This window comes from Sparus aurata, chromosome 21 (genome assembly GCF_900880675.1).
Source record: "Sparus aurata chromosome 21, fSpaAur1.1, whole genome shotgun sequence".
In the NCBI taxonomy this organism is placed as follows: Eukaryota; Metazoa; Chordata; class Actinopteri; order Spariformes; family Sparidae; genus Sparus; species Sparus aurata.
The window spans coordinates 18,240,251-18,266,873 of record NC_044207.1 but is presented as its reverse complement, the minus strand read 5'-3'; the positions used below and the strand labels follow the sequence as shown (position 1 = coordinate 18,266,873).

Here is a 26,623-nt window from a genome sequence, read left to right as displayed (position 1 = left end):
GTATTCCAATGCTCTGATCAGGACAAACGAAGCTCCCCTTGCCTCCATTGTATTTGGTGAGAGAATCACTGGAAAAATTCTACTTCAAGGACAAGTTTAAAATGTGATGAGCACAAAACACAAATGGAACAAAAATTGTCTACATATAGTGTCCTATATCTTTTGAGTCTTATATTAAGTGAAATGAGACATCGCAACCACAAACACCGACAACACATACTTGAAGATTTTTAGTTTTTGCAGCAAATGAAGCCACACTCTATTTTGTGTTCTATTTGTTTTTTATTATTTACACCAGCTGACAACAGGTGAGGTATGAGGTACATTTTCTTTATATATTCAATAAATAGCAGTGATTGACATGGTTCAACTCAAGTATATTTACATTTTCAACAAGGTTTGGCTACAACACACAAACACAATCTAGTTCTGTCCATAAAGAAAGCGCTGATGGAGGCTCAGGAAAGGAGGCTGTGGTTTTACTCCTCCTCATACCTGTGAAGAAAGAGAATGTGGTTATGTGAGAACGTTTAAAAGTAGTATAACCGTGAAATATTAGAATAAAACGTTCAGAAGACAATATCTAAAAACATTTTCTTCTTTTGTGCGTTTGATTTTTTTAAAGAAATCAAAAGTAGCAGGACAGAAGAGATCAGAGACAGATATCGGATGAAGGCTGTTCTTAGTGAAATCCAGCTCTACGATGCGACCGGTGCACGACACGTGTCTCTCTCACCTGACCATCTCCTTGAACTTGTTCAGGGCCTCCTGGGTCACATACTGGATGAAGGCCGGGTCCTGCAGCTCCAGCTCCCCGGGGACAGAGAGGATGAGGGGGGGAGAGTTCAGGATGTTCACCTCCACCTTGGTCTCAGTGACAGACAGATTGTGTTCATCGTGGCTCTGTGGTGCCACCTGAAGGGTCAAAGAAGACATTATGTTTGACTCCAACTGTTGATACATTTTCATTATCATCTCAAATATGTCAAAGATATATTTCTCTCCAGTTGGTGTATGTTTATCTTAAATTTAAGGATTTTTATGTATATTAGTTTGAAACTTGTGAAGGTTCATACAAGGACCAGTTCACAATTTTTTCAATGGTCCTGTGCCAATATATACCCCAAAACAGGTTTTCTTTGCTGCATTATTTCCGTCTTGTCGTATAAGATCACTTTCTAGTTAAATAAAAAATGACATTTAGTTTTCTGAAGTTAATATGAGAAGTTTTACTACAGTTTTCCAAAATGTGTTCTTTTAGGAGAAAATGTCCTTTTTGTGGTAGTCCGTTGATCTCTGTACTAAAGAGAGAGTAACTATGGAAGGTTTCCTCTTGACTTGTCTTAAGCCAAATATTAAAGGGTAAGTCCACCATTTTAAACATTAAAGTGTGGTAACAGATCTATGAGTAGTATAATAATAAGCTGAATAAACTGAATGTAATCTGATACTCCAGAGATGTCACTCATTGGCCAAGTGACCCAAAACACGGTGGCTGCATTACCCACAATGCATTTTAAACTTACCCTTTAACTGCAAGAGAAACTTTGGTAGCTATATATTTTTTCGCAGAACAAAAGCTGTTGAATCATTTACACGTAAAGCTTTATATGAACCGACCTTCTAATTGTTCAGTGTGCACAGGAGGAATGATTACAGCACCAAACAATCTGTTTCGATGCTCATATGGATGTGTGAGTATTGTTAATTGGCGTCGCTTTCTCTTTTCATTCCAATCCTTCACTGTGTCTCACCTTTGTGATGCGGAAGATGTTCTCAAGGGCGCTGCTGTTGCTCATGGCCTGGCCCACCCAGCTGAATTCAGCCGCCATGTTGCTCAGCCAGTTGACGGTTTCATCGGTGTGGCGCTGGACAATAGACAAGATCTCGTCGTACTGCTCTTTGGACACATCCAGCAGCTGGGATACCTCGTCCAGCTCCACGTGCAGATCTCGGACACTGGGGCACTCTGGAGGGACAGGAGGAGGCGCGGTCAGATGTGTGTAAAGATGGAGTTAACACAAGCTGTGAGCGTGCTGGTGCTTCACCTGTGAGCAGGGTTCCCTGGCAGGCCTCACACTGGCTCTGGAGCTGCCAGCACTCTGAGGTCTGCTTGCGAAGTTCTCGGCACAACTTCCTGTTCTGCAGGAAACGGGGCAAAGTTTCCCTCACTACACCAAACAGAAACATGTTCAACAGTTAGATCAGTGTATTTTATTTGGTAGTATTGCTTCAAGATGTTAATTGCTATTGTATTGCTACCTTTCTTCTTCTCTTCCTCCACTGTCTCATGGATGTCATCAAACACCTGGGTCACCACTGCTCCAAACTCGTCCAACACGCTCTTGCCAAAGTCAAAGAAGGAGTCCAGCACCTCCTCCAACCCCACACCCTGCAGGAAGCCCGAGTCTCGGCTGGGGTTGTAGGGATCGGTGGTGCTCTCCTCCGTCACAACGTCGGTGTTGTTCAGGAAGGCTTTCCGGAGGGCTTTGTCGAGCCTGGTGCTTATCCTGGAGACCAGGGTGACGCTGCGCTCCACCAGTGCGCCCACCTTGTTCGCCAGGCGGTTGAAGGAATCCTCGATGCGTGCAACCTCAGTGTCGGGGCTGTCGGGGCTCTGGTTCACCAGGATGTCCCCTGCCTCGATGGAAGGCTCCCGGGAGCCAAAGCGCCTAGACACTCTGCGGAACAAGTTCTCCACCTACAGTATGAAAAGTGATGGAGGCTGTGGTTACTAAGCAAGAGCATGCAAGATCCTTCGAAATACAATCATATAAAGTTCTACCTCTTCAGACGTTTAAATATTAATGAGACATTGCTTCACATTAAGGGGCCACAAACTACTAAAACGTAGAGACCCACTGGTTTGAAGGAAAATCCATTAGTGTGAAAGAAAACGTGCGATTACTTAACTTATGCTTCACTAATGCATGACTCATGAGGATTTAATGCAAGATGTGCCATTACATCCTGTTGCTCACCATCAACAAACAATAAAGTCATTTTGACTTAATGCGACTATTTCATACTTAACAGATCATCGGCTGAGGAATGTTAATGCCGACATGGGTCAAGTTAGACCCATGTCGGCAGTCTATTTATGTACAGTAAATGTGATTATTATGTAAATGTTAAAACTATTATCGTGTATATATAACTATTTCATACTGTTTTACTTTGTCTATATGTGGCGGACCCTGCCACTTTTCTGGCTTCAAACAGTGTTCTGGGGACCTTATTTTTTCTTTTTTCTTTTGTGTATTACTGAATATTTGTTACTCATTACTATTGTTAATTCTCCACAACTACTTAGCGCCCCTTTGATGCATTTCCATTAACCTCTGCTGATTGTACTATTTTACATGTCCATGTCGTTTCTGTCTAACTTGATACGTCACTGAATTGAAGTGAGTTGTTGCAGCACTAATTTCCAACTAGTTTATGGCTCACATCCGCTAAAAACTGCTGGAATTCAAAGGAAATTCAGATATGATGTTTTGTACCTTCCACTTACTGACCAAATGTTACCGAACTCATCACAGAGTCATAGTAACCAGATCAAATGATGATCTGACATGTTGTTATATGTGTCTGACTGGATAAACAAGAGAACATGAAGCTAACTGAGCCCAAAGAAGGTTTCATCTGGCATTGGTACAATTTGTTATTTTTGTCATTGCTGCTCCGAGACTTTGGAGGTCAGAATCCAGAAGAATCCAGAGATTGGCGCTTCAGTTTTTATACCTTGGCGTGGAAAGTGGCAAATCCCCTGCGGCAAGTGGAGGTGTAGAAGGTCTTGCATGCGTCCTCCAGACAGGGCCTGCAGTCCTCCCAATCAGACTGCAGGGAGTCTTTACACTGCTCCTCTGCCTCCTCCAGCTTCTCTGTCACCTCCTTCGCCAGTTCGGCCGCCCCCTGGTGGCAGAAGAGGGACACATTTATCATTTGGCTGCTCTTTGTCCTGTTCTCTCTTCCAGGGACTGTTTGTGATGGTCTTGTCTCACCTTCTTCTTGTCACTGCTGCGTTGGAGGGACTTCATGAGGTGTTCGTGCTTCTGCTCGTTCCTCCACATCACCTCCTTCATCTGCTTCACCCCGTACAGAGCTCTCCTCACCTCCTCGTCCACCAGTTTCTCGCCATTCTCAGACAACTCTGAGAGAGAGAGAGTGAGAAGGAGAGAACAAACCTGGCTGGGTGAGATGTTTTACAAACACTTCGATTAACACAGTTTTCACAGTCGAAACGGGAAATGTAGCCAACGATATCGACTCAAAAGCACTGCAATGTGATTCACGTGGCAATGAGAGAAATGAACTACATTAAGAATATGTATAACTAACTAAATGAAACAATCAACAGCTGTATAAAGTCTTTAAGATTAGTGACTGTATGACACTTTATTTAGTGTATATATCAGAAGACACAGATGTTTGCCAGGTGTTGATACTGATTGCACTTTAGACACATTTGCCTGCTAAATTTGAACCAACTACAGGTACAGAACAAAATGCTGACTCACGTTTCAGGGTGTCCTCTGGGATCTCTGTGGTCTGGTCCTCAGTGGCAGAGTGAAGGACCCCCAGTGTCACCACCAGGACGGCCAAACCGAGCAGGAGCTTCATTGTGAGGCTCAGTGTGTGTCTTGGAAGGCCAAACTCAGTCTGAGAGGAAGTGACAGGTGTGGTTATGACTGCTACAGAATCTCATTTGGGTGCACACATTTTCCTTGTGATCGCACCGAAGCACCGAAACAGTACAACGTTGACGCATACACTGAATGGGTTTAAATAGGAAGACTAAAACAACAGAACAGGTGGTATCCACTCTGATCTAGAAAGCTAATAGGATTTGAGCTCGAGCATGCTCAAACATCAACAATACTGTACACAGACATAAGTAGGTCTGCCACAAGGTGGTGCTACACATCTGTCCAGCTCTGTGTTTGTCCCACATACCAGCAGCTGGACCAGGTACAGTTAGTTTTAGTTAGGAGCTGATTCAATGAAACAGTGTATGTGCAGTAATAGAAAAGATTTATAAAATCTAGATATCAATCTAGGTAATCAGAATTGTAATTTTTTTTTTCTTTTTTTAAATCCTGGCATTAAAGCTGTGTAACGCTGCACATCAACAGTTTTGAGTTCTCCCCTGCTTCTAGCCATGACTGTGCTGTTTCCATTCAGGTGCAGGACTTATGTCATATGCTGCTGTCAAAAGATAAAATGAGTCCACAGTGAGTAAAGGAAATACATAGATAAAAAAGCCAGGAAACTACTGAGAGCTCAGAGGATTAAACAAGTATCTGTGGCGTCGGGGGAGTCTGAGGTGAAGATGTCAGTGGCGGAAGAAGTATTACTTTTTATCTACACTGGAGTTATAGTGTCATAAAAAGGTGCAAAGCTTATATCTCTATTTCTGTTTATTAAGGTCAATACATTTTTAGTTGTCACATATAGTTTAATACGAAACATTGTTTTTATGTTATTTTATATTGAATTACTTATATATCTTATTTACTGTATTCTTGTCTATTTCAAGTTTTTGTGGTGTGATGGACATTTTATTTCGTAAGAACTTGGCAGTGATCTTATTGGCTTCCTGTCAAAGATGTTCACCATAACAGGCTTGGGTGTTACTGTTATAGATGCTGCCTGTGACCAAGAGGTTATACAACAACTTAAATGTGAAAAGATCAGAGAGTGCATTTAAACCGTTTACTGCGTTAAATGGTTTGCAGTCTCTGATGAGTATAATAGAATAATTTGCTTTTTGCGGCCTTGCTTACCATTTTAACATACTTCTTAAATTCTAGATATTTTGCCTCTGAAACCTGCTGAATATTGGTAAATAAAGGCATAAATGTTGAAGTTATCAGCTTCTATCTAGGAACGAGCTCTGGAAAGAAATCAGATCATCTATTGACAGTTTCTTTCATGTGTGGCTAAATCTGAGTACTATATGTTGAACTTCATATTATAGTTTGTGTTGCTTTGACTGCCAAATTAGAACCCCACAAACACTGCAGGATATTTCTCTATTCCTTTCATCCGTGTGTAGTCTGTTCCTCATTACACTGAATGATAACAGCCCGGCTTTTAAGAGGTCAGCAGTAGGGGGGGATTGTGAGAGACACCTAATAAGATACAACATGGGGCTCACCTCAGCTTGAGAACTTGTTTATGTCTGAACCATCTGCCGTGTGCGGGAGGTCAGGCACCGTCAAGCATACAAGAAACCTTGACATGCTTTCTGATATCATAACATGTGTTTACATGCTAATTTGGTAACAAGATAAAGTCACCTGCCTTCACCTAGCTGGAGCCCCCGCTCAGAGGCGTTACACAAGTTGCCGTCCATCAGGGATTTACAGTAAATGAGGATGTACTCCCTCGACTGATTTCATTATGGGTTTAAGTCGCAGGTACAGTCAGCTTATTATATCTAACTCACGATATATCTAACTGTTGTTTCAAACTGACACTAAGATTAGAGCTATATAATCTATAATTATCATAAATGTGTCATTATGAGTTAAATATGAATATAAACAGATACAAATTGATTAAAACTGATGTCGCAGTAACATAAAAATTTGTAAACAGTTCCAATAACGAGAAGTTTTCCGAAATGTGAATTTGTTAATGGAATATTCACAATCGTAACATCTTATCCCAAAATAGACATTATGATGCTAGTAAAATATAAAATTAGGATGAAGTTTAAGTTAAAATCTGAGGTAAGACAACTCCAAAATCGCCATAATAATGCTCAAAGCAACCATCAAAACAAAGACACTTACCAGGAGATGACTGGAGGTGCTTCTCCAGTGGCAGAGGTAAACAAAGTGCTCTCTGAGCGGACAGTAGCCGTGAAGTCAAGTCTATTTGTGCTCTTGCCACTCAGACTTTATCCTATTACAGTCTTTGCTTGATGTTGATGCCCCGTTAATCCGGCATTCAACACGCCTGCTTTGCATAACAGGCTGCCTAGTCATGTCGGACGCAGGCCACTGTTTACACACAGGAAAGGGTTATTCCGTTAAAGCACAGATGCCATACAGGTGTATCACACAAGGCTGTTGTCTTTCTGCACACATTTAAGATCAGACATGTAATGATGAATACAGGAAGAATCAGTTGTGCTTCAAATTAAATGGACTTTATGTCATATTGACTCTCATATGGTGGCACTTAGACACTTTTATTTTGTAGTAAAACCATTTGTTTTTACTTTAATATTTTGACAATTGAAGAAAGACTTAATGTATTTTTGTAAAATACAGTACTGATTTTAAGATGTCAAAGCAGCTGTTTACATGAGCATACATATACATATCTTTTAGTTGTAATGTTTCTAAGACACAATGATATTGAAGCTTGTTTAATTGATATTGGCATGTCTATAAGCTTCTGTGGTTCAGGCCCTGTGGGTGCACTGGATTCAATTCTTAGATGATCCTTTACTGGGAAATCCTTATTGCAACACACACACATACAGCACCACAAATTGTAACATACACAGACGTGGTGTCATCACCGTCACTTTAGATAATAGTGTTTCTGTTATTTGATTGAGGGAATTTGTTTATGAGTTGTTAAGTTAAGAAGAGGTCACGTGATCACAGAGACTGTTTTGCTGGAGCTGAGCCACGTGCTGATCACATAACCCTGCTGGTGAAAACAGCATGGTCCGGCACCAAAACACAACATATGCCGGTCTTGCTAATGACTGGTCACCACCAAGACCAGCATGTGTTGTGTTTTGGTGCCGGTTTTAGTGCTGGTCTATGCTGTTTTTTCCAGAAGGGAAGACTGCTAACTGCCACAGGGCTGCATCCTTTCTGCTTTAACTATACAACCAACTATTACGCCCCTGGCTGTATCCCTGAAATTTCTAGTGTTTCCCTGTGTTTACAGTGCCCACCGTCTGTCTAGCTCTGTTGGCCTGTTTGTGTGTGTGTGTGTGTGTGTGTGTGTGTGTGTGTGTGTGTGTGTGTGTGTGTGTGTGTGTGTGTGTGTGTGTGTGTGTGTGTATGTGTGTGTGTGTGTTCTCCTTCCTGCTCTGGTGCCAGACCGCGGTGTCAGCTGTACTGAAATCAATGAGAAATGCATGAAGAAACACACTAAACCCCGATGTATCTTTGTCATATGACTCCTGATGAGGAAATGCCTCCAGAAAATGAAAGAACACATTTCAGAGAGTAGGTCGACCACTGGTTCTTTCATTTTCTCGTGGCATTTCTTCACCTCTGAGGTACCTTGGTTCTCCTAGCTCTGATTATTGAACACACCTGTCTGCAGTCAGCTCATTGCGCCTCTCCTCGACACACCAGCCTCTCATCATCTCATCAGCCTGCAGCATCTCCTCCGGCTCTACAATCACTCACTGCCAGACGGTTGTTTCACCTACGTGGTCAAAGCCAAACTTGTTGCTAGGCCAAGCTAGTTCTCCTTGCGCTTCACATTTCTGTGGTTTTCATCTATTCTACTGTATGATAATCAAAGTGTACTTCTCTGAATTTACAATTTGCAATTATAAGCTCGTAATTGACTGCAAATTACAGTATATATTTTTTACAGTGGCACTGTAATATCTGACAACGTGACTTTACTTAAAACAACCAATTACCTCAAAATAACCCAGTCAAGTATTCTAAGGTGTTGGAACTTTTAAGCTTGTACAACTCATACTTTACATGGTAATTCTGAGGTAATGTGTTTCCTAAATTGTTCAAAGTAAAGTCAACTTTAAAAATGTACAGTGTATAAACTACCCAGGGCTATTCTTAGATCTTTAGCCGGATGTTAATCCAGAGTATTTTTGGAATAGGGAAACATTCCTCTCAGTAGGAAGCTTTTTAGCATCTCCTCTCCTGAAGGAATGTGGGGTTAAAGGGTTCCTCTGTCCCCGTCTCTTCACTGGTGCCCCATCTACCTCAAAAATGTGCCCTCTTTGCATGCTGTGACCCAGAAAATAGGGTCCTCACCGGTTAATAATCAAAACCAGCCAGCTCTTCAGCTCAGTCTGCAGCCTCGCTGTCACCTTCGACACCTGGTTCCTATAACGCTGGAGGGAGAAACGCTCTCCCCGTGTTCTCCCGCGGTTGAAATAAACATAAAATAGTTGACGGTAAAAAGGTCTGATACATTCAAGCAATCACTCACAGAATCATAAATGTAAATCATAGTAAACAATCTACAGTGAAGAATCAATGCAGGAGAAACATTTTTTTTTTCTTTTTAGAGTTTTACAGACTTCAGTGTGCAGCAGCAGGTCCTTACAACCGGCTCTCGATGTGGGCCTGTGCTAAGTTTTGTGGTACGGATCAAAGCCTGAGCTGAAGAGATAAACAGGCGCAGGGGATAAACTGCTTCACAGAGACCTGAAGTAATGGATGAAACAGTTAAGGGCTGGGAACCAACAGGGCCTGAGAGCTGTGTTGACTTTTGTCTATGAGGGAACAAGATTGGTGTTAATGATGTCTTAGTGTAGCTCCTCCAAGACTAAAAAGCTTAAAGGGGAGCGTATTTCCCTCCGTCTAAAGTACAGTGATGATCACGCAACAATTGGAAACTCTACTCAACTCCATAGCTAACTAACAGCAGATGCTAAGAACAAAAACTGGACACCTGAGACTTCATGCTATAGTCGCCTGGAGGAACACGCAAAATTTCAATCCGTATGATTTAAAGCTGCTTTAATCAGAAATGTACAGGCTTTACGGAGATTTATAGCATCTTACAGCTCATTGTTTTGGTTTTTACGACTCAGCTTTGCAGCCGTAGCAGGCAACTGTTTTCGACTGAACAAGCTCTGATAAACCCTCTGTACGCTACCTGCTCAGCACTTAACGGCAGAGACGGACAAGTTAAGTGATTGTCAGCCTGATATTTTCTTCAGGAGCAGACAGAGACCAAATAAACACATAAAAGATGGTGAATATTGGACTATGTTACTCCAAATGAATAATAATTCTGGAGCTTGATGTGTAAATAGGCAATTGTCATATCAATTTGTCCAGCTTGTTGCTCCCTCCAAGTAATTATTTAAGAAATCTGAGTCTGATGTGCAGGATAAGAGTTTCTAAAGTTTAGGATTTATTGTAAAAGTAAGATTCCTTGTATTAAAATCAGTTATTGGTGATCTAAATACTGTGAAAGTATCAAAACGGCCAATCCATGAGAAAACACACACAGCCTGTACTCACAAACAGTACCGTCAACATATGACATCCCTATGGTTGTGATGTCACAACTACACAGTCACCACCCTCAGCCACTTCCCAAGCATAGCCGTTATTTTGCAAAACCATCGGCAGAGGTGCTGAAGAAACATGGCGGACAGACACAGCAGTGGAGGCACAATCTTGTTCATTGTTATGGCCTGGTTCGAAAAAAATGTATCCACGGTTTTACAGCCACTTCTTTCACAATGTAAGCTTATGGGAAAAAGTGTTTTTTGGCCACAGTGCATCAGGTGACACTGTAATCACACGGTTTGGCCACTATGAAAGTTGTCTTCAAAGCCTGGTGCCCTTCCTGGGGGCTTGGCAGTGTCTGTATGGAACTGTGAGAGCTGACCAATCAGAGCAGACGTGGCTTTTTCAGGAGGCGGCCGAGCTGAATAGAGGTGCTGCAGCAGTGGATAGCACAAGAAAAAGAACATTGAAGCATGCAAACATTTTTTAGTAGACACCTGAAATAAAAATATGAACCTGAAAATGAGTTTGATACGGGAGCTTTAAGCATGTTTCGGTGACTGTATATTTGTAAACTGAATTAGACAAATGACAGTATAAAAGCAGCCCACCTTTGGCATCACATATACTGATGTAAAAAAAAAATCTGCAGTATGTCGTTGTAAAGGGAACATTGGAACAATACACTACTCAAAGTGAGTAACATGGATGCTTTTATTTTGACATCCACAGCCCCACATGTTGCTCTGTGTTCATCTGTAAGTGATGTCTGTTCATCATTCATGCAATGCAATATAAAGAAGCTTATTCAGCGTAATTGTGGGCAGTATGTAACACACACACACACACACACACACACAGGGCAGGGGTGCAGGCGGTGCGCACAGATGTGGGAACACGTGGTTTCTGCAGGCAGCCCTACGGGCGCACCACTTCCTCTCACGTTTGGATTCCTGCACTTTTTGTGTGTGTGTGAGAGTGTCTCCGGTTACTGCTGCGGGTACCACAGAGAGCTGAGCTGGACCGGGATACATCCTCACCTCTGCATCTCTCAGAACTACCAGACAAAATAACCAGTTTAGTTCTCTCGCTCTTGCAGCAACAAAGTTCAGTTCAGTTTTTTATTTCTTGTTCTGCTGCAGCGTCTGAGGGACGACCCTGAAGTTACCTGCGCTGTAGGAGATCCTCCCAGGAGCGAAGAGTCACGGATGGAGCTCCGACTGTGTTAGCTGCCACTACTCCACACAAAGATAACAGTGGATATTGGGGGGGAAAGTCGCACATCCGAGGTGCCGTGCGCTCGCAGGGGAGCTTTCGGGCGCATTGCCACTGCGATGCTGTGGATGTAACTTCAAACAGCAGCTTCTTCACAACGGTACAGTCCTGTGAGCCACAATGAAAGGTAGGCTCATTAAGAGGAGAAACATCGCCGCTGATCATTTGATCTACCTCCTGCACGCACAGCACCCCTCTCACTCCTTCTTTGTCACTTTTTCTGCCTCTTTCCCCCCTCTCGCAGCCTGGGACGCGAGGAATGCGTGGGCTACAACTCGCGTCTGACATCTGGTTTCAATTAAGGGACTCAGTTTGGGAATCTTTTGCATCTGGTCGCCGCTGCACTTCAAACACTAACCTACACCAACAGAAATATGCGCAACAGGGCCAAAAAACAAACAAAAAACCACCACATGAATGCTTGCTGCACCAAGAGAGCACATTTTGAGTCAGTTTGTCCTTAAATATGAAATTATTTGTGCTTCTTTGAATTTTTTTGTTGTTCCTGCGGCGGTGGTTCAACAAGTTTGCTTTGGCTTCAAGAAAAACCAAAAGCACAGAAGGGAAACACTGAGTCAGGCTCGAGTGCCGTACATGAACAGCTTTATTGTGGCAGGCTGTAACCCCCGATGCCTGGCCGCCTGTCACCACATTACATAAAATAAAAGAGGGCAAGAAGTGCAGGAGTCACGGTGGTCAGCGGGCAACGACTCATACTTTTAAATAAAGGATCGGGCAAAGTAAACAAATAAACACGAGTCTCCTGTGGTGAAATTAAAAAAACGTGCGTGTCATCCATCCTCACCCACTTACAGAAACACTTGATGGGTCAGCAGCCTCTTGTTACACTGTGTAAACACTACATGGCTCCCGCCACCTTGTGGCCCATCTGAGAACACCGACACAGAGCTGTGCATTGTGGGCTTGAACATAAACAGCCTCCTGCTCTCACAGTGACTCTGTGATGTGGACTGGCATGTCGGCCACTTCCTGTGACTACTGTGAAATGATAGTGAGAGGCGAGGAGACATGAAGACCATCATGTTGTTGTCTTTGGAGGAATTTCGGGAATGCTGTTGTTTGTTTTTTTTGTCCAGTGTGATTTATTTAATGTTTTCCTTTGAAGACGTTGGCAGCACCGTGGACGCCTCATGTTCAGACTCACAAATAAAAGAGAATACGATGCATAAATACAAAAAGAAATGTCTTGAGCTTGAATGTTACTTCTATATCACAAAATCCAAAGTGACACGTTTTTTTTTTTTTCTGGAACTTAAAGGATAAGTTCGCTCACTTGTGAAGATTTAGTCACATGCTGATGGAAAGTCCTAAGAAGTTTTGTACTGTACACATTTCTGGAGATTGAGGTAGATATGGACTTGTTTTAAAATATGAAAAAGCAACCAGAAAAAACACGAAAGGCTCCAAACAGCTCATCTACGGAAGCCCTCAGATCCCAAAATGATTTGATATGACTGTATTTACACCGTGGACACATGGTTGTGCCCATGTACCTGAGGGGTACAGGCTAATGCTCTCAGCTCAGTAGCTACAGGGAGCATTTTGGCTAAAAACAGGCATACATTCCATCTTTTCTCTGGGCTTGGATTATGTCAGACAAGCTGTGTGGGACCATTTTTTTGTTGTTTTTATGGGTTGTTCTTTACTTTTTATTGCATGTCCCCATCTACCTCAGCAGAAGAACACTACAGTGCTGTTGTGCTGTGAATGTTTTGTAGACTACAAAATGCCACTTGCTTGTCCATCAGCATCAGGGTGAGAAGATCATGACTGAATTTTCATTTTTGTATCGCTTTGTCCTTTTATCAGCTCATCCATAAAGACCACTGAGTTTTTCAAACTGTAGAAAAAGCAAAGCATAAATCATGGGCTTCTTGTCTGATTTTGATGGTGAACAAAAAGCCATTACAAAGACATGTAAAAACATGTAACATGTTGCAGGAAAACAAAATCGTCATTGGCAGTTTTCATCAAAATATCGTGATCTGTCATCAGTCCCAGAGAGCACTTATTTAGTCAATTGCAGGCCAACAGTTGTCGTTGTCCTCACTGCAGCGGCCCCAGGTTTGAGTCCCAGCCTGGGGCCCTTCGCTGTGTGTCACTCCCCCTCTCTCTTTCAACCTTTCATGTCTTCAGCTATCCTGTCAATAAAGCCAAAAGGCCAAAAAATAGCATTATCTAGATTCGAGGCTGCAGACTGTAACAGCCTCCACTTCGATGGCTGCTAAAAAAACAAGGTCCTCTCTGGAGCCAGTGTTTGTCCATTGTGGGCTACTGTAGAAACATGGCTTACTCTGTGGAAGAGGGCCCGCTCCCTCGCATTTCTTAGTTTCAGATGATTTTACACTCCTGGAAACACAATTTTATTTCAAAATCCCCCTCAGTCCTACGCCCTGACCTTCAAAAATGAGCTAGATTCTGAGTGTTTTGGGATTTCTAGTCACCAGTTATAACAATTGTTTTAATGCCTATAGAGAGGCAGGTACTAACTATATTTTGAAACTGAGTCATTAAAATGCAGTTTTTCTAAGATTAACATGTAATTTAATCTGAAAACAGTTCACTTTTCAACCAAATCCAGCCCTGTTTTAGACCGGATGCCCTCTCATCGTTTGACCTCCAGCATAAGATCAGCACCCACTGGGGTCTGTTCATCTCATGTTGAGTGATCCCTCTACAGTATTACTGCAGGCCCCGTCCAGAAATATTCATCCCAACATCAGAATAACAAGGAGTTTGACTCATCCGTCTACTTTCAAATCCACTCAGTTTTCAAACCCTTTGTGTAAAATGTGATGAACTCCTTTTCCCCAAATGGCTCCTTTGAAGCCAGGCACACTTACGGTAAAAACACCATTGTGATGGGACACAATAATGTTGCTTGGAAACACAAACAGGAAACAGGGTATCGGGGGTATTTGAAAGGCAAACTCTTCAAGTAAGATGTGGTTTTTAGATTTTTGGATCATTCTTGTCACCTCTTAGCTCAACCTGCTCTCTGTCATGACTGTTTCAATGCCCAAAACAGTAATTTATGAGCACTCACAGACAATTCAGTTCTGGAAGAGGCATGCAATACTCCATGAAAAACACAATCTGCTTTCTTCATTCACCTGTTCACACTGTAATTAGCTTTTCTATGCCACACCTCCCTGGTTTTGGCATCATAGAAGAAGAGGTTCTCTGTTTTTCTAAAGGTCTCCAGGACGTGTGGTGTTTCTTTATTTTTACTGGCCATTGCTGATGACACAGGGGAAAAAAAAAGCTTTGAAGTTGGCAAAGTACTTTCCCACAGGCATGAGAGGAGCTTGAAAGGAGACGACACTCAGGGACTGTCGGGCCATGGGAGAGGCAGCCATCCCACCGAGTGAAGGAAAAAGAAGAGTTTACTTAAAGGGCTGAGCGAGTCTGAGTGAGACGGGGTGTATGTTTTGTTTGATATGAAATGCTGCGCAAGAAAATGGCTTCAGTTGACTGTGAAACCGGGACGAAACAAGTCCTGCATCGTGGACGCAAGCCTTGAAAAACCAAAAGGATTGAAAAGTCAATTCCTGCCTCTTGGACAGCAGTTCACGTTCTTCATCGGCAGGATAGTTTGCTGATTTTGCCAAAAATTAAGAAAATTCTATCCGCTGATGAGGACTGAGAGCTCAGATTTCTTTTTTCCTAAGAATTTAATTTATTTAGATGCTCACATTCTTTAATGAATTAGTGCCCCGGTCTCTACTTTCGTGGCTCTTTGTGTTTCATTTAACATTTACTTATGCCTTCTTCTGTGTTCTTCCTCCAGACGACTTTGCCGACGAGGAGGAGGTGCAGTCCTTCGGTTACAAGAGATTTGGTGAGTATCAAGTGAGCTCTTCACTTCCAGCTGTGAACTTAAAGGACCACCTTCACTGGTTCACGCCTCCCGTTACACCTCAATGATGTCAAAAATCTCCAAATAATTCCTTAAATACAGCATTTTGCTTGGCAGTGACCCATGGACAATAATCCACAAGGTTAAAAGGCCACATTTCATTTCCCAGAAACCAACTTATTTTTGGCGGCTGCTTTCATTTTCATTTCTGCTGTAACAGCAGCGGGGCACAGTGGAAAGAGTAACCGCAGCATCCTGGGTGTTCCTGACCACCTGAATGACTTTGCAACCTTATCAGCATCTCGGTGTACTTTTGTTTTTCACTGGGCGCAAAACTGCACATACTAACTTGGTCAGAAACCAAAAATATCACTCTCCGCTGATTTCCTCCTGTGTGTCAGCTCCTCAGATCCAACCATTCCAGACAGGTTCATAATCTCACCCGCTCATCAGGCAATAAAAATTACACCCTTTGGCCAGATGTTGATAACTCCCCAGCTGTGTGCAGCACGTTCAAATATGTTATATTAACACATTCCTCGAGTCTTCTGACACGAGCCACAGCCATTTCCTCCAAGAGGGATTTTCGCAAAATGTGCAAAACCCACTTCTGAAAAACGAATACAAGGTTTTTTGCCTGTGTCTGAAATGTCTGTTAGGGTTCAACAGCAGCAGCAGCAGTTATTAAAGAAAAAGATAATTTTCCATTTATTATGATTGATTATAGTACTTAAAGTGCAGCCTCCATTAGCCAATCATCCAATTTCTGTAGCCGAATGATGCTCTTCAGTGTGCCCAAGTTTCCTGAAGCTTGGTCCTTTTCCATACACAGATTCTGGGTCTGAAAAATGAGACTGCGGAAGGGCCCTTAACCTGCATTCTTTCTAATAGCCAAAAGGGGGTGACATCTCTGGTTGCAAAAAAGAAGTCCAATCTTCTGTATGTAAGCTTATGAGAAAATGACCGGAATTCATTTCCCACTACTATGTTTATAGTCTGGGACACAGCAGGGTGTTCATTTAGTAAATTATTGTCCCATTTAGAGTGAAATAGATGATAAAGTCGCCTCAACCGCATGTCCTCATATCAGTGAGATCCAATCAGCTCCACCTGCTCTTTCAAATCTAATGGCTCCAACAAACAAAGATGCTGATCACCATAATGCCAAACTAGAGTATTTAAAAAATTGCCGCCCACAAAACAATAGAGGACATAACAGTGACTCTGTCTACTATTTTCTATCTGCACAGGTCTTAATATGGCATAAATGCAGGCTAGGCCGGTTACACTTGAACCATCAAAGATAGAACAAGATGTTCTGTAATTTCTGAAGGGATGTGAAAATAAAAAGAACCCTTTGTCTGGATTTACCTCGAGCTTTAGAGTTTAATTCTGTATCAATTTATTGGTCTACGAGAAACTCAGCGACACATGAAGCCAAAAAAGCTCCACTTCCTGGGTGTTGAAGTGCCGGGCCCATCGAGTGAAACACTCGAAACTTAAACTGATTTAGCCGGCTAACTTCCGGTTTAGCGACCGACTTCCCTGAATAGAGATATAAAGATTTGATCATGCAGCTTCTCTCAACTTTCAAAATGTTATTGGACCAAATGGCTCAAATTTTGATAGTGAAAAAAGTAATCCCCTGCTTTTTTTCTTTCACAATGTAAGCTTATGGGAAAAAGTATTTTTGGAATACAGTGAATCAGTGACGTCATTACACGGTTTGGCCACTACGAAAGTTGGCTTCAAACCCTGGCACTCGTGCTGGGGGCTTGGTCACATGCAGCCCCTAATGTCATAAAAATCACAAATACCTTGTCTTTATGTGTCTGTTTTATACGCCTGCCAATCTACGCTGACCATTTGCTTTAATTCAATGACTGCCACAGCTCCTAGACACTATTATTTGCTACTCGCAGCTATATAATTTCTCTCTTTGACCGCGTAGCTGTGAGGAACCATAACCTCAGTGTGATGTATGAGTGTCTCCTGATGACTTTCTCCCGCTTCTGTCCCAGAACACAGATCAAGTTTCAACACTGTGGGTTGAAATGGTCACAGTGGTCCCTCTGGTTTAAGAGGTGTTTTAGAGTATGTGTGTCATCCGAGCACTCAGCAGCCGTGTGTCAGGAAGTTTGGGTGCAGAGGGAGTCCACATTGTTTGTTGCCACGATCAATTTACACATGTGCACACGTCTTACTGCCTAATCCCTGAATGTATGTGTGTGTTTATTCAAATGACTTTACAAGAAGAGGAGAATTTGGATTTTCTGGCTTCCAAACCAAACTTTTGTGCAAGAAGATATGTGATGAAGACAAGATTTACAGACTACATTATTTATTCTTTGCATCTGTACCTCCTGCTCAACTACTTGAACTGTAGCCCTTGAGCAGCTGTGTGGGACCAAGGGTCAAAGGAAGTTGACACGTCAAAACTTTTCAAAATGTCAATGAAACTTCTCAAATAACACAGCAAGAACATCATGTAACTGGCAATACAGATGGTTAACAAATAAAAGAAAAACCCAAGGTCTTAGTAAGGTTTTGGGACGGTTGAGAGTTCCTTGGCAGATATTCGTCATGTCTCCTGCAGAGATAAAAAAAAAAATTCATCCAGAAAATATTTCCTCCTTGGTGTTCTGATGATGGTAGAGAGGAGCACGTTGCTTCACCGTCTTCCATAGTTTAGTAGTGGGGTGGGTTGAGATCTGGTAACTGTGAAGGCATATTTGAACTACTTATGGTTTGTGGGTTAAGTGTGGAGCAAGAAGCAGGAGGTGATTAGCTCAGCTTAGCATAAAAATGACAAAAAAACGATTGGTGCGACAACAGTGAACCCATCTGTCCGGCACATCTATGCAACGTCTCCAGTCACTACGTCAGGTTGTTGTAGGGTGTGTTGGTAAATAGTCTGAATGCAACTCGCAACAGGAATATTCAGCACTGTTGGAATATACCGTTATTGAGAGCCCTAAACGCTCGGAGCACCAGAGCACACTCACTCTCCTGACTGAGGAGATGAAGCAGCTAAGCGCTAACAGCAGTCAGTGTTTCATGAACAGTTGAATTGTCAGTGCTAGCTAAATGTAGCAACTGTGTACTGATGGTTGAATTATCCAAAAATAATTCCACACATGTGCTTGGATATAAATCAAACAGGGGAGTTTTTTTCGGTCGAGGTTGCTGTTGAAATGTTAACATTATTTAGCTAACAATACATATTTGGCTAATTTGTTTGTGTTGCGTTGTACTTTATGGATAAAATGGTCAAACCATTGGGTAAATGTGGTGTCATTGGCTAACTGTTAGCGCACGCTACAAATTAATCTTTGAACAGACATCTTTTTTTAGTGTCGAGTGGATTTAGTTATACACCGTACCTCACATTAACCCTTGTTTGTACATTCCTGTTTCTGTAGCTATTCAATGCTAAGCTAGGCTATTCACCTCCTGGCTCCACTTCCAAATTTAAAAGCACACTCGCAAACGTGGTATCAATCTTCTCGCCTCACTCTTGGCGAACAATGGAGTAAATAATGTAGTATTTTTTTCACAACGTTTAACTGTTCCTGTCATTTTTCATCTTTGCAGAGCCTCCACACATACTTGGACGTGAAATATGTTGCCCTGCTCCTTGCGGTGAGAAATTAGGTCCTTGACTCATTCTGACATCTGCTTTCCACAAGAGGTCTATTATCCGCAGAGAGTGTGTCCAAACCTGAGAAGTTGCTGAGCCACTTCCTGCGTCCATACTGGAATTTTATTCAGCGCAGACCTATATACTTGGAGAGAGAGAGAAAGAGAGAGAGAGAGAGAGAGGTGGAGAGGGAGTAGTGGCTGTGGGCCTTCAGGGTCCATGCTCTGGCTGTGCTGTGTCAGCAATGTGCCAAGGAGAGAGAGAGAGGGAAGAGGAAGGTGGAAAAAGAGAGAAATACAACCTCAAGTAGAGATAATTGCACAAAATATAATTATTTCCATATTTTACAACCGCTTTCTTTATCGCAGTGTTCCTCAGCACTCTGTTGTTGTTCCTGCTTTTATTAATAAGCATTATTTTTTATTCCAGTTCAAGGGGGAAACATTTGTCAACAGTTTTATTTTCAGCTGAGGAGTCGCATTCCTTGCCCAACTTATTTTTGGGAGCAGAACAGCAAGTGGTTTTAATTTACGGTGACTTTATTACCAGAGAAGAATGTTTTCAGAATGCCTGTTACTTACAACCCCCTCCAGGGCATGCATGCATGCAGTTAGTGTTCTGTCGTCCTGATGAAAGATTACTCGCTCATGTTTTCAATAAAGAGCAGAGTGAGTCGGCGGGGGAGAGAGGGAGAGAACATTAAAGGTTCACGAAGAAGGAGAAAAGAGTTTACAACAGGGTAACAAAAGGAGAGACGAAGACAGATAAAATAACACAGAGCTCTGCTGGCTTGACTTGTTGATCTTATCCCCGACCTGCAAAGTCTGCAGGAACGGGCTGTAACTGGTCAAAAGGACGGTGGGCCAATCCTGGATTGACCAATGACAGGCAGACGAGAATGCATCCCAGACACGGCACAAATCACTGCGTCCCGGCGGGGGCCGGTGTGAAGCATGCCATGAGGATTTGTGCTGCGAGTGAGGGAGCAAACGTAGGTCAACTGCAGGTCGGGCCGAACAGATCCCTGAGAGCAGTCCTTTGTTTAACACTCAGCTTAACACAGCTGATAATGGCTCAGACTGTGATGAGAAAAAATTTAAATCTGCCGCAACAGATCTTACCAGATGTGTTCAGTGCAGGTCAGCATGTCTTCAGCTGGGATATACTGCTAAACACGAGACTGACCAAAACAAATATACCTGGGACAAGAACGGCGCCCTGGTACTTTTTGTTCCTCAGTATTGTTCTACAGCTTTAGTTATTGTTAATACTGGAGGATTCTGTCTGGCATTGTTCATTTAACTTAACATTGGATAGCAGTGCAAGAAGTAACTAACCCTATATGTATTGAGATGGACAGTAATGGTGCATTACCACACACTCTTGTCTCTCACAAGTGTGTACATAACTTACTCACTCCCTGCCTCATCACTGGATGCTCAGTCAAGGGGGCTAAAGGATAGTAGACACGGTGGACTACATGAGTCAGAAACCTATGCATGGTTTTTCATATTCAAGTCCCGCTAGCTTGGTGAAGTTATAACACAGGGAAATTAGATGACAACCAGCTATTTTCCATTTTGTTTTTGGAATAATTTTTTGTGGTTAAGTCAAGTGGTGTGGGTAACGAGTGTGCTCTTTAGGTTCATAAGGGAATTAAAACAAGTATGACTGGTTGTGGCCAAGGTTCCACAGGCTGGAGGGCAATCCATAAAATTGAACCTTTCTCGACTTCCCCAAAAGGCAGACTAACTGAGTGCCTTTTGAAAGTTGACTCATAAAAAATGTTTTTTTTTTTCAACCCTCACCATTATGTTAGTTACCTAACCTCAGTCACACCTAACTGTATCGAATTCATGTCTTAACCGTACCTCAGTTTCTGTCTCATTTGAATTAACATCAACACAGAAAAAGTCACAGAAATCGAAGTACAAGAGGCAGCTGGGAAGGAGTGAGTTACTTTTGCAGGAAGCAGCAAGGATTCAGTGTCCAGCATTGGCGTGTGCAGATATTAAGAGAGCCAAATTGTAAATATGGACTGGCTCATGTCAAACACGAGACACTCTTCTGTAGCTGGCGTCTGATCAAAGTCCTTTTAGGCAAAATCCTGCCACTCAGCAGCCATCTTGGCAATGCCCAAACAGTTATTTTGGGCTAACAAGCCCAGGTCTCTTCCTAAATGAATGGAGAGGAAGACATAACGTCCCATTCAATGGTCACAGAGACATAAAAACTGCAACAGTTGCTCAAATCACATTTTTTTTAAACGCTGAAATGTTTGGTAGGTTTGCAGGTTATAAACTTCTACCATGCGTGCACACAAACATTTTTCTGGCTTAATCTTGTGATGCCGTCAGCTCACCCCAACGGAGCACTTAGACGAAAAATCTCACCTTTCCTGGTTATTCTGTGTATTAGCGAGATATCCTCCTTTTCTATGAGGATTCCATCTGCAGCTGCACCAAATCCATTGGAACAATATAAATCTCAACTGTGTGACAACACGATTGGCTGATATGTCTCTCAGTTTAGCTGTGATGAAGTACACGCCTGGCTTTTGGGCGACAGGAATATGTCATTCAGCCGACATTTTCTAGTGTTACTGACTCTGTTCAAGATGGATTACCACATTAACACATTCTCTTTTACTTGATGATTGGATTATGAAATATGTGACTGTAAAGCAACTTCAGTCGCAGCCTAAACTATTGCGTGGCTCCATGTGCTATCAAGCTTTGAGATCACAATGTGTTCCAGCTGCCTTGACTTCCATCTTATCTGTAACAGGCACCTATTAGATAACAAATACAGTGCAGACACTGCTGTGCAGACATTCGAGAAGGAGCTACTATTAATTTGATATTCTAACAAAAAATTATTTTAGACATCCAACATGACAGTTCTGGAGTTCGCAGTGGAGCTTCTGTCAGTAAGTGGTTTTACATACAGTAGTTGTTTAGACCAAAATCGGCCTGACCACCTCATCAAACTTCCTCACACCACTCCGAGCAAAGTGTCCCCCAAGGGATCCATCAGCCAGCGTTAACGACGTGCCTGCGACCAACTGTCATCCGATAGGGTGTCTTCTTTCCACATAATGGATGTTTGTTAAGCTCTCCTTTCACTGCAGGTTTTGGCTCAGTCGCAAGAATAACACACACAAGTATTGGAAGTGTCTGACTCCATTTTCTGTCAACAGTCTCGGACAGTCTGGATGAAGAAGTTCTACAGATGGCTTAGCATCGGTGTTAAACCCGATGGCAGTTCTTTTTGGCTCCACAGAGGGCCAACATCAACCTCCCTGCTTCCTCTCTTTTAGAAACAGCCGAAAGCTAGAATGAAAAATGTGTATTATTCTTTGTCCTGCAGTGAGTCACGGCGCTGCTCACAATCCGACTCTCAGACCTGACTGTTGCTCTGGCTGTGATTACGTTGGCCTGGAACCAGCACACCACTCAGTGTTTTTTTTGTTTTTTTTTGTTTATGCTTTAGTTCTTGTGTTTTTGGAGATACTGAAAAATGTCTGTGTGTTGTGCAAAGAAAGGCAGCCATGTAGAGTTTTTCCATTGACTCAGGTCTCAAGTGTTTCAGATGACCGTTTCACATCAGGCATGTGTTTGTGTGTTCACATCTGTACAGCTGCTGCAGAGGAAACTATCAGAACCGCTTGGTCTGCCTGAAGATACTTACGTCAACTTTTCATATTAACAGGATTGACAGCGTTGAGTAGTTTAGTTCAGTGTTGTAACGCCGTTAAGAGACAGTCACATCGAAGCTTCTCACCGTTTTTGTGGCCATTTTTCTGTCACGCTTGTCTCTGACTTCGGATGACGATGTCTCGATGGGGCTGTTTGTCATATCTTAAATTTTAAAGACAGGAAATGTCTATTGTCCCACTGAAGCAACCCCTAAACTCACGTCTGTGTTCATCTAAGATCTTTTATCTTAAGTTCCCATGACGTCAAAATCAGAACCAATTTTTTTACTCCCATATGACTTTCCCTACATGCCAGTATCACGCCCAATGATGGCAAATAAGTATTTTGTAGGTATTCTCAATGGTATTTTAGAGTTTCCTGAAAAATGATAAAATGTTGATGACTCATCCTGCACATGGAGATGTACTTATTTAATGTCAGCCGCTCCAACAGGCTAATGGTGCACTCCATTTACCTCAGATGTTGCGGCGAGTTCACCACGTTCCGTTACAACAAGTCGGGTTCTACCCAGGTTGTCCACTGATTGAAGTCGGACAGTACTGTGTGTTAGAATGAGACAGTTAAGACCAAAGTGCCAATAAACGTTATATTCTACGGCTTTCACTGCTGTTGATGTGCACAGCAGCCATCTTGGAGTTCTAGATTGGGATCGGTTAGATGCGTCTGACTTTCTGAGCCAGAAATTACAGACTGGGAACTCGGAAATTTCACCTTCCAAGTTCCAATGGAGTGCACCATAGCATCTGTGTTAACTGAGCTGTGATCACATCAACAGAACTACAACATATTCTTCCAAATGTAAATTCTGAGATATGGGTGGCAGCTCAGTGGATTTACATCCAGGCTAATTACTGTGCATTGAGAGTGCAACTGTTTTTTTTTTTTTGTTTTTTTTATAGCATTTGTACCAGGTGGCAAGGAAAATTTAAAAGTTTTAAAAAGTTTAAACTGTTTACATGACTCAGCAGCACCAGCAGCATGCTTTTTTTGTACTTTTGAAAATTGTATTATGGCATCAGTTGATTAAAAGTTGCTTTAGTAATACATTACATAACTCTCATACATGGACCACAGTGCAGCTACACAGGCCTGACCTGACTGTCAGAATCCACCTTCTCTGTGGTCAGCGTCTTTCCCCAAAAGTTAAGCCAGACTTGGCCGGACGGCTGGCTGGGTACACACTGAGTGGTTTTATTGGCTCTGCTGGGCGGTGAAGCTTGAAAGTGGTGCACAGAGATGGGATGGAGTACAGCGCAGGCTGATGATCATCAGGCTGGGTGATGATTGTTGCTGATTCAGTATCTGAAGTGCTTCGACGGTGGGCCACCCAACAAGCGTGACCACGCGAAAACCCAACTGCACAGATGGTCTGTGGCGTTAACTCTAGTGTTCAACTTGGCACCAGAGCAGCGGTTTGGGTCCTAGTAGGAGTGCGTAATGAAATATTCTTAACCAGCATGACAGAATGTGTCCCAGTATACTTGTGTTCATGTTTGTTGTGGTGAGGTAAAGATTAGGAGGAGTGGGCTGCACTGATCTCATTCTGTCTGATGTTTAGATGTTTTGTAAGACACAGATAGTTCTCTGTGAAACTTCACTGTGGGAGCCATTACAAATAAAATGGCCTTTATCCAGACAAACATGGTTATGATTACAGATTTGATTGATATCGATCATTCTTATGCAATCTACATCTCACAACATTTAGTTAGACAAAGATTTATTCTTGAGGTAGAATGAGATCAGAGCACATTTCTTCATGGAGGTTTCAGTCATAAATAGTCAAAAATACAACATCCATTGAGATCATGCTTTACTAGAACATCTTGTGGACTTTTCCCAACCCTGTAAATGACTTTTTTTTATATCTAATACGGGTTTTTTCATTGAAGTGGCTAGTGCTTCTCCCACATGGGTTCTTTTATACAGCCATGTTTCATGTGTTTCAGACTATTTCACTCACTGTGCTTTTGTGGAGAGGGGCTTTATAAGCTTAAGATTAGGTTCTTGTGCCACACATGATTTGCCATGAGAGACTGAATCCAAGATAATTTGACATTAAGGGACATTTTCAAATTGAACTGTTCTAGGAAACATATACTTATGTTTGTTGTTCTTCCTATAGAGTCTTAACTTAATCACAGTTTCTCAATTCAGGGCTCATGCCTACATACCTAGTGAGGGCAGAAAAACATATATCACACATTCTAACAAGTCAAAGACCAGAGAATAGACACTTACGTGCTGTGCCTGACATGTTGAAAGTGAGGTTCAATGACCAACCCCCTCTTCTGCCTCTCTCTGAGGTTCACATGGTCCTGGTTTACGTAAAATGACCTAATTCCGACATGCCAACACTGGAACATGAGCAGGAGGAGCCAAGGGGTCTGTAGTTCTCCACTTGGGCCAATAAAGTTAGTTTATGGCTTCCATGTTTTTCTAAATTCATGGATGTGAATGATGGCAATTTGAACTTCTTTTTTTTTTATTGTTAAATGTCCTGTATTTCAACTGGAAATATAATGTTCCAGATATGCGCACGGGGTGAAAATGTTGCAATGCAAAGTGCTGTACTAAATTAGTAGTGCATAAATATAAGAATGACCTAGACTTTAACGGGTAAAGAATCACTATTCTCAGTTTTTGCCCCTTGAGGAAGAGACTTGTGATTTTTGTGACTTGTGCACAAAAAGTGCTGTGCCTGTTCAAAACATGTTCTCTGGCAAATATTATCTGGTAATGTGAGGGCTTTACAGATCCAGTCTTGAGCCTCCCGAACTGTACAAATAATATCAAAAATGTTTGATACTGACTATTTAAAATCTTGATTTGAACCACAACAACAGATGAGAGAGGCATCTTAGAACATCTGAAAGTGCCGCCAAACAACAGCAAACATTCTAGCCCTTGAGGTTACAAGGTAACGTTAGCTAGCCTGCTGCTATTGACAGAAACTTAAAACATCGCCTACAGTTCTCGCTGAAGAATAGAAAACCCATGTTGACTGCTTCTCCCTACTCATCCAGCCCCATTTAACCTTCCGCTGTTGTTTGTTTCTCACCGCAACACGTTACTACGGCAAGGTGATTTACCACTCTTGAGGCGCCATTCTGTTTACGTCTGCTTACCCATGAGATCATATGTGAGGGATCGTGTGAGCCCCCCAGCTTCAGTTTGCAGAGCGCTGAAGCCCCCTTTGCTGCACAGAGCGGTGTTCGCTGCGTATTTAAAATGTATTAATATTGAAGGCGATGTGTGTTCAAATTGCAACAAATTCAACACTGCCCTTCAGTTGGTCCTTAGCAACAAACCTACAGATGGAGGGTTCTCATGATATGCAATTAAGACAGATTCCTTGCTTTATAGTTGGATGTTGGACCTTCTTTTGTTTTCGCTTGGATTAGCAGCCTGAACTGAGTATCTTAGGCCATGTCAAGTATGTTGAGTGGTCTAGACTATTTAAAATGGTTCTTAAAATCATTTAAAGGACAAGTGATGAGAGAAGATGTGGAGTTGAAATATATCATAAATACATAAGAGTTTATAGGCTCTTTGTGTGTTTGCGTAAGTGTTCATACTGTACTTGCGTGTACTTGCTTTTAAAAACACTCTGTTTTAATAGTGTGGATGCAGGTGCTATTCGAGTTGCATTTTACAGCTTTCCCTGGGAATATTAATTTTCTACTACATTAAAACATCCTGCCTGCCAACACCACCTCTGCCTGCCAGCTCACAGTGGACCTCCATCACATGTTGTATTCCGTAACTCAGTCAGTAATTTGTTTTTCTTCCGCTGAAACTTGTGGAAGCAGATGTGACTCCAGCCATTTATCTGCATATCTCACCGTTCCACAGTGAGACACGCGCTTAGATTACAGTCTTCAATGGAAACTGCTGACTGGAACACAAA

General features: G+C 42.2%; 2 protein-coding genes and 1 long non-coding RNA gene across 5 annotated transcripts in view; 1 reads left to right on the top strand and 2 right to left on the bottom strand.

Annotated features, from left to right (window-relative positions):
* Positions 1-262: 262 nt before the first annotated feature.
* On the bottom strand, positions 263-6,978 carry clul1 (clusterin-like 1 (retinal)). Of its 3 annotated transcripts, none has more exons than XM_030403681.1 (9): positions 6,801-6,978; positions 4,521-4,662; positions 4,005-4,153; positions 3,745-3,915; positions 2,263-2,701; positions 2,049-2,171; positions 1,755-1,969; positions 737-915; positions 263-495 (listed from the first exon to the last, which is right to left on the bottom strand). In XM_030403681.1, the coding sequence occupies exons 2-9, from the start codon at positions 4,621-4,623 to the stop codon at positions 480-482; spliced, it is 1,395 nt and encodes a 464-aa protein (XP_030259541.1). In that variant the 5' UTR covers positions 4,624-4,662; positions 6,801-6,978; the 3' UTR covers positions 263-479. The 3 variants fall into 3 exon arrangements, with proteins under 3 accessions (XP_030259541.1, XP_030259542.1, XP_030259543.1); XM_030403682.1 differs by lacking the exon at positions 6,801-6,978 and adding an exon at positions 6,161-6,274; XM_030403683.1 differs by lacking the exon at positions 263-495 and having other exon boundaries at positions 733-915; positions 6,801-6,965.
* A 3,099-nt stretch (positions 6,979-10,077) lies between these two features.
* Positions 10,078-11,497, bottom strand: LOC115573067 (uncharacterized). The gene is made up of 2 exons (XR_003982215.1): positions 11,368-11,497; positions 10,078-10,633 (listed from the first exon to the last, which is right to left on the bottom strand). It is a non-coding gene; the product is annotated as an uncharacterized LOC115573067 (long non-coding RNA).
* The window catches only part of colec12 (collectin sub-family member 12), a 34,291-nt gene continuing 18,747 nt past the window's right edge, over positions 11,080-26,623 (top strand). The window contains exons 1-2 of the mRNA XM_030403680.1: positions 11,080-11,601; positions 15,286-15,336. Coding sequence (XP_030259540.1) covers positions 11,595-11,601; positions 15,286-15,336 — 58 coding nt within the window. The 5' untranslated portion in view covers positions 11,080-11,594. The remainder of the gene's footprint in view (positions 11,602-15,285; positions 15,337-26,623) is intronic.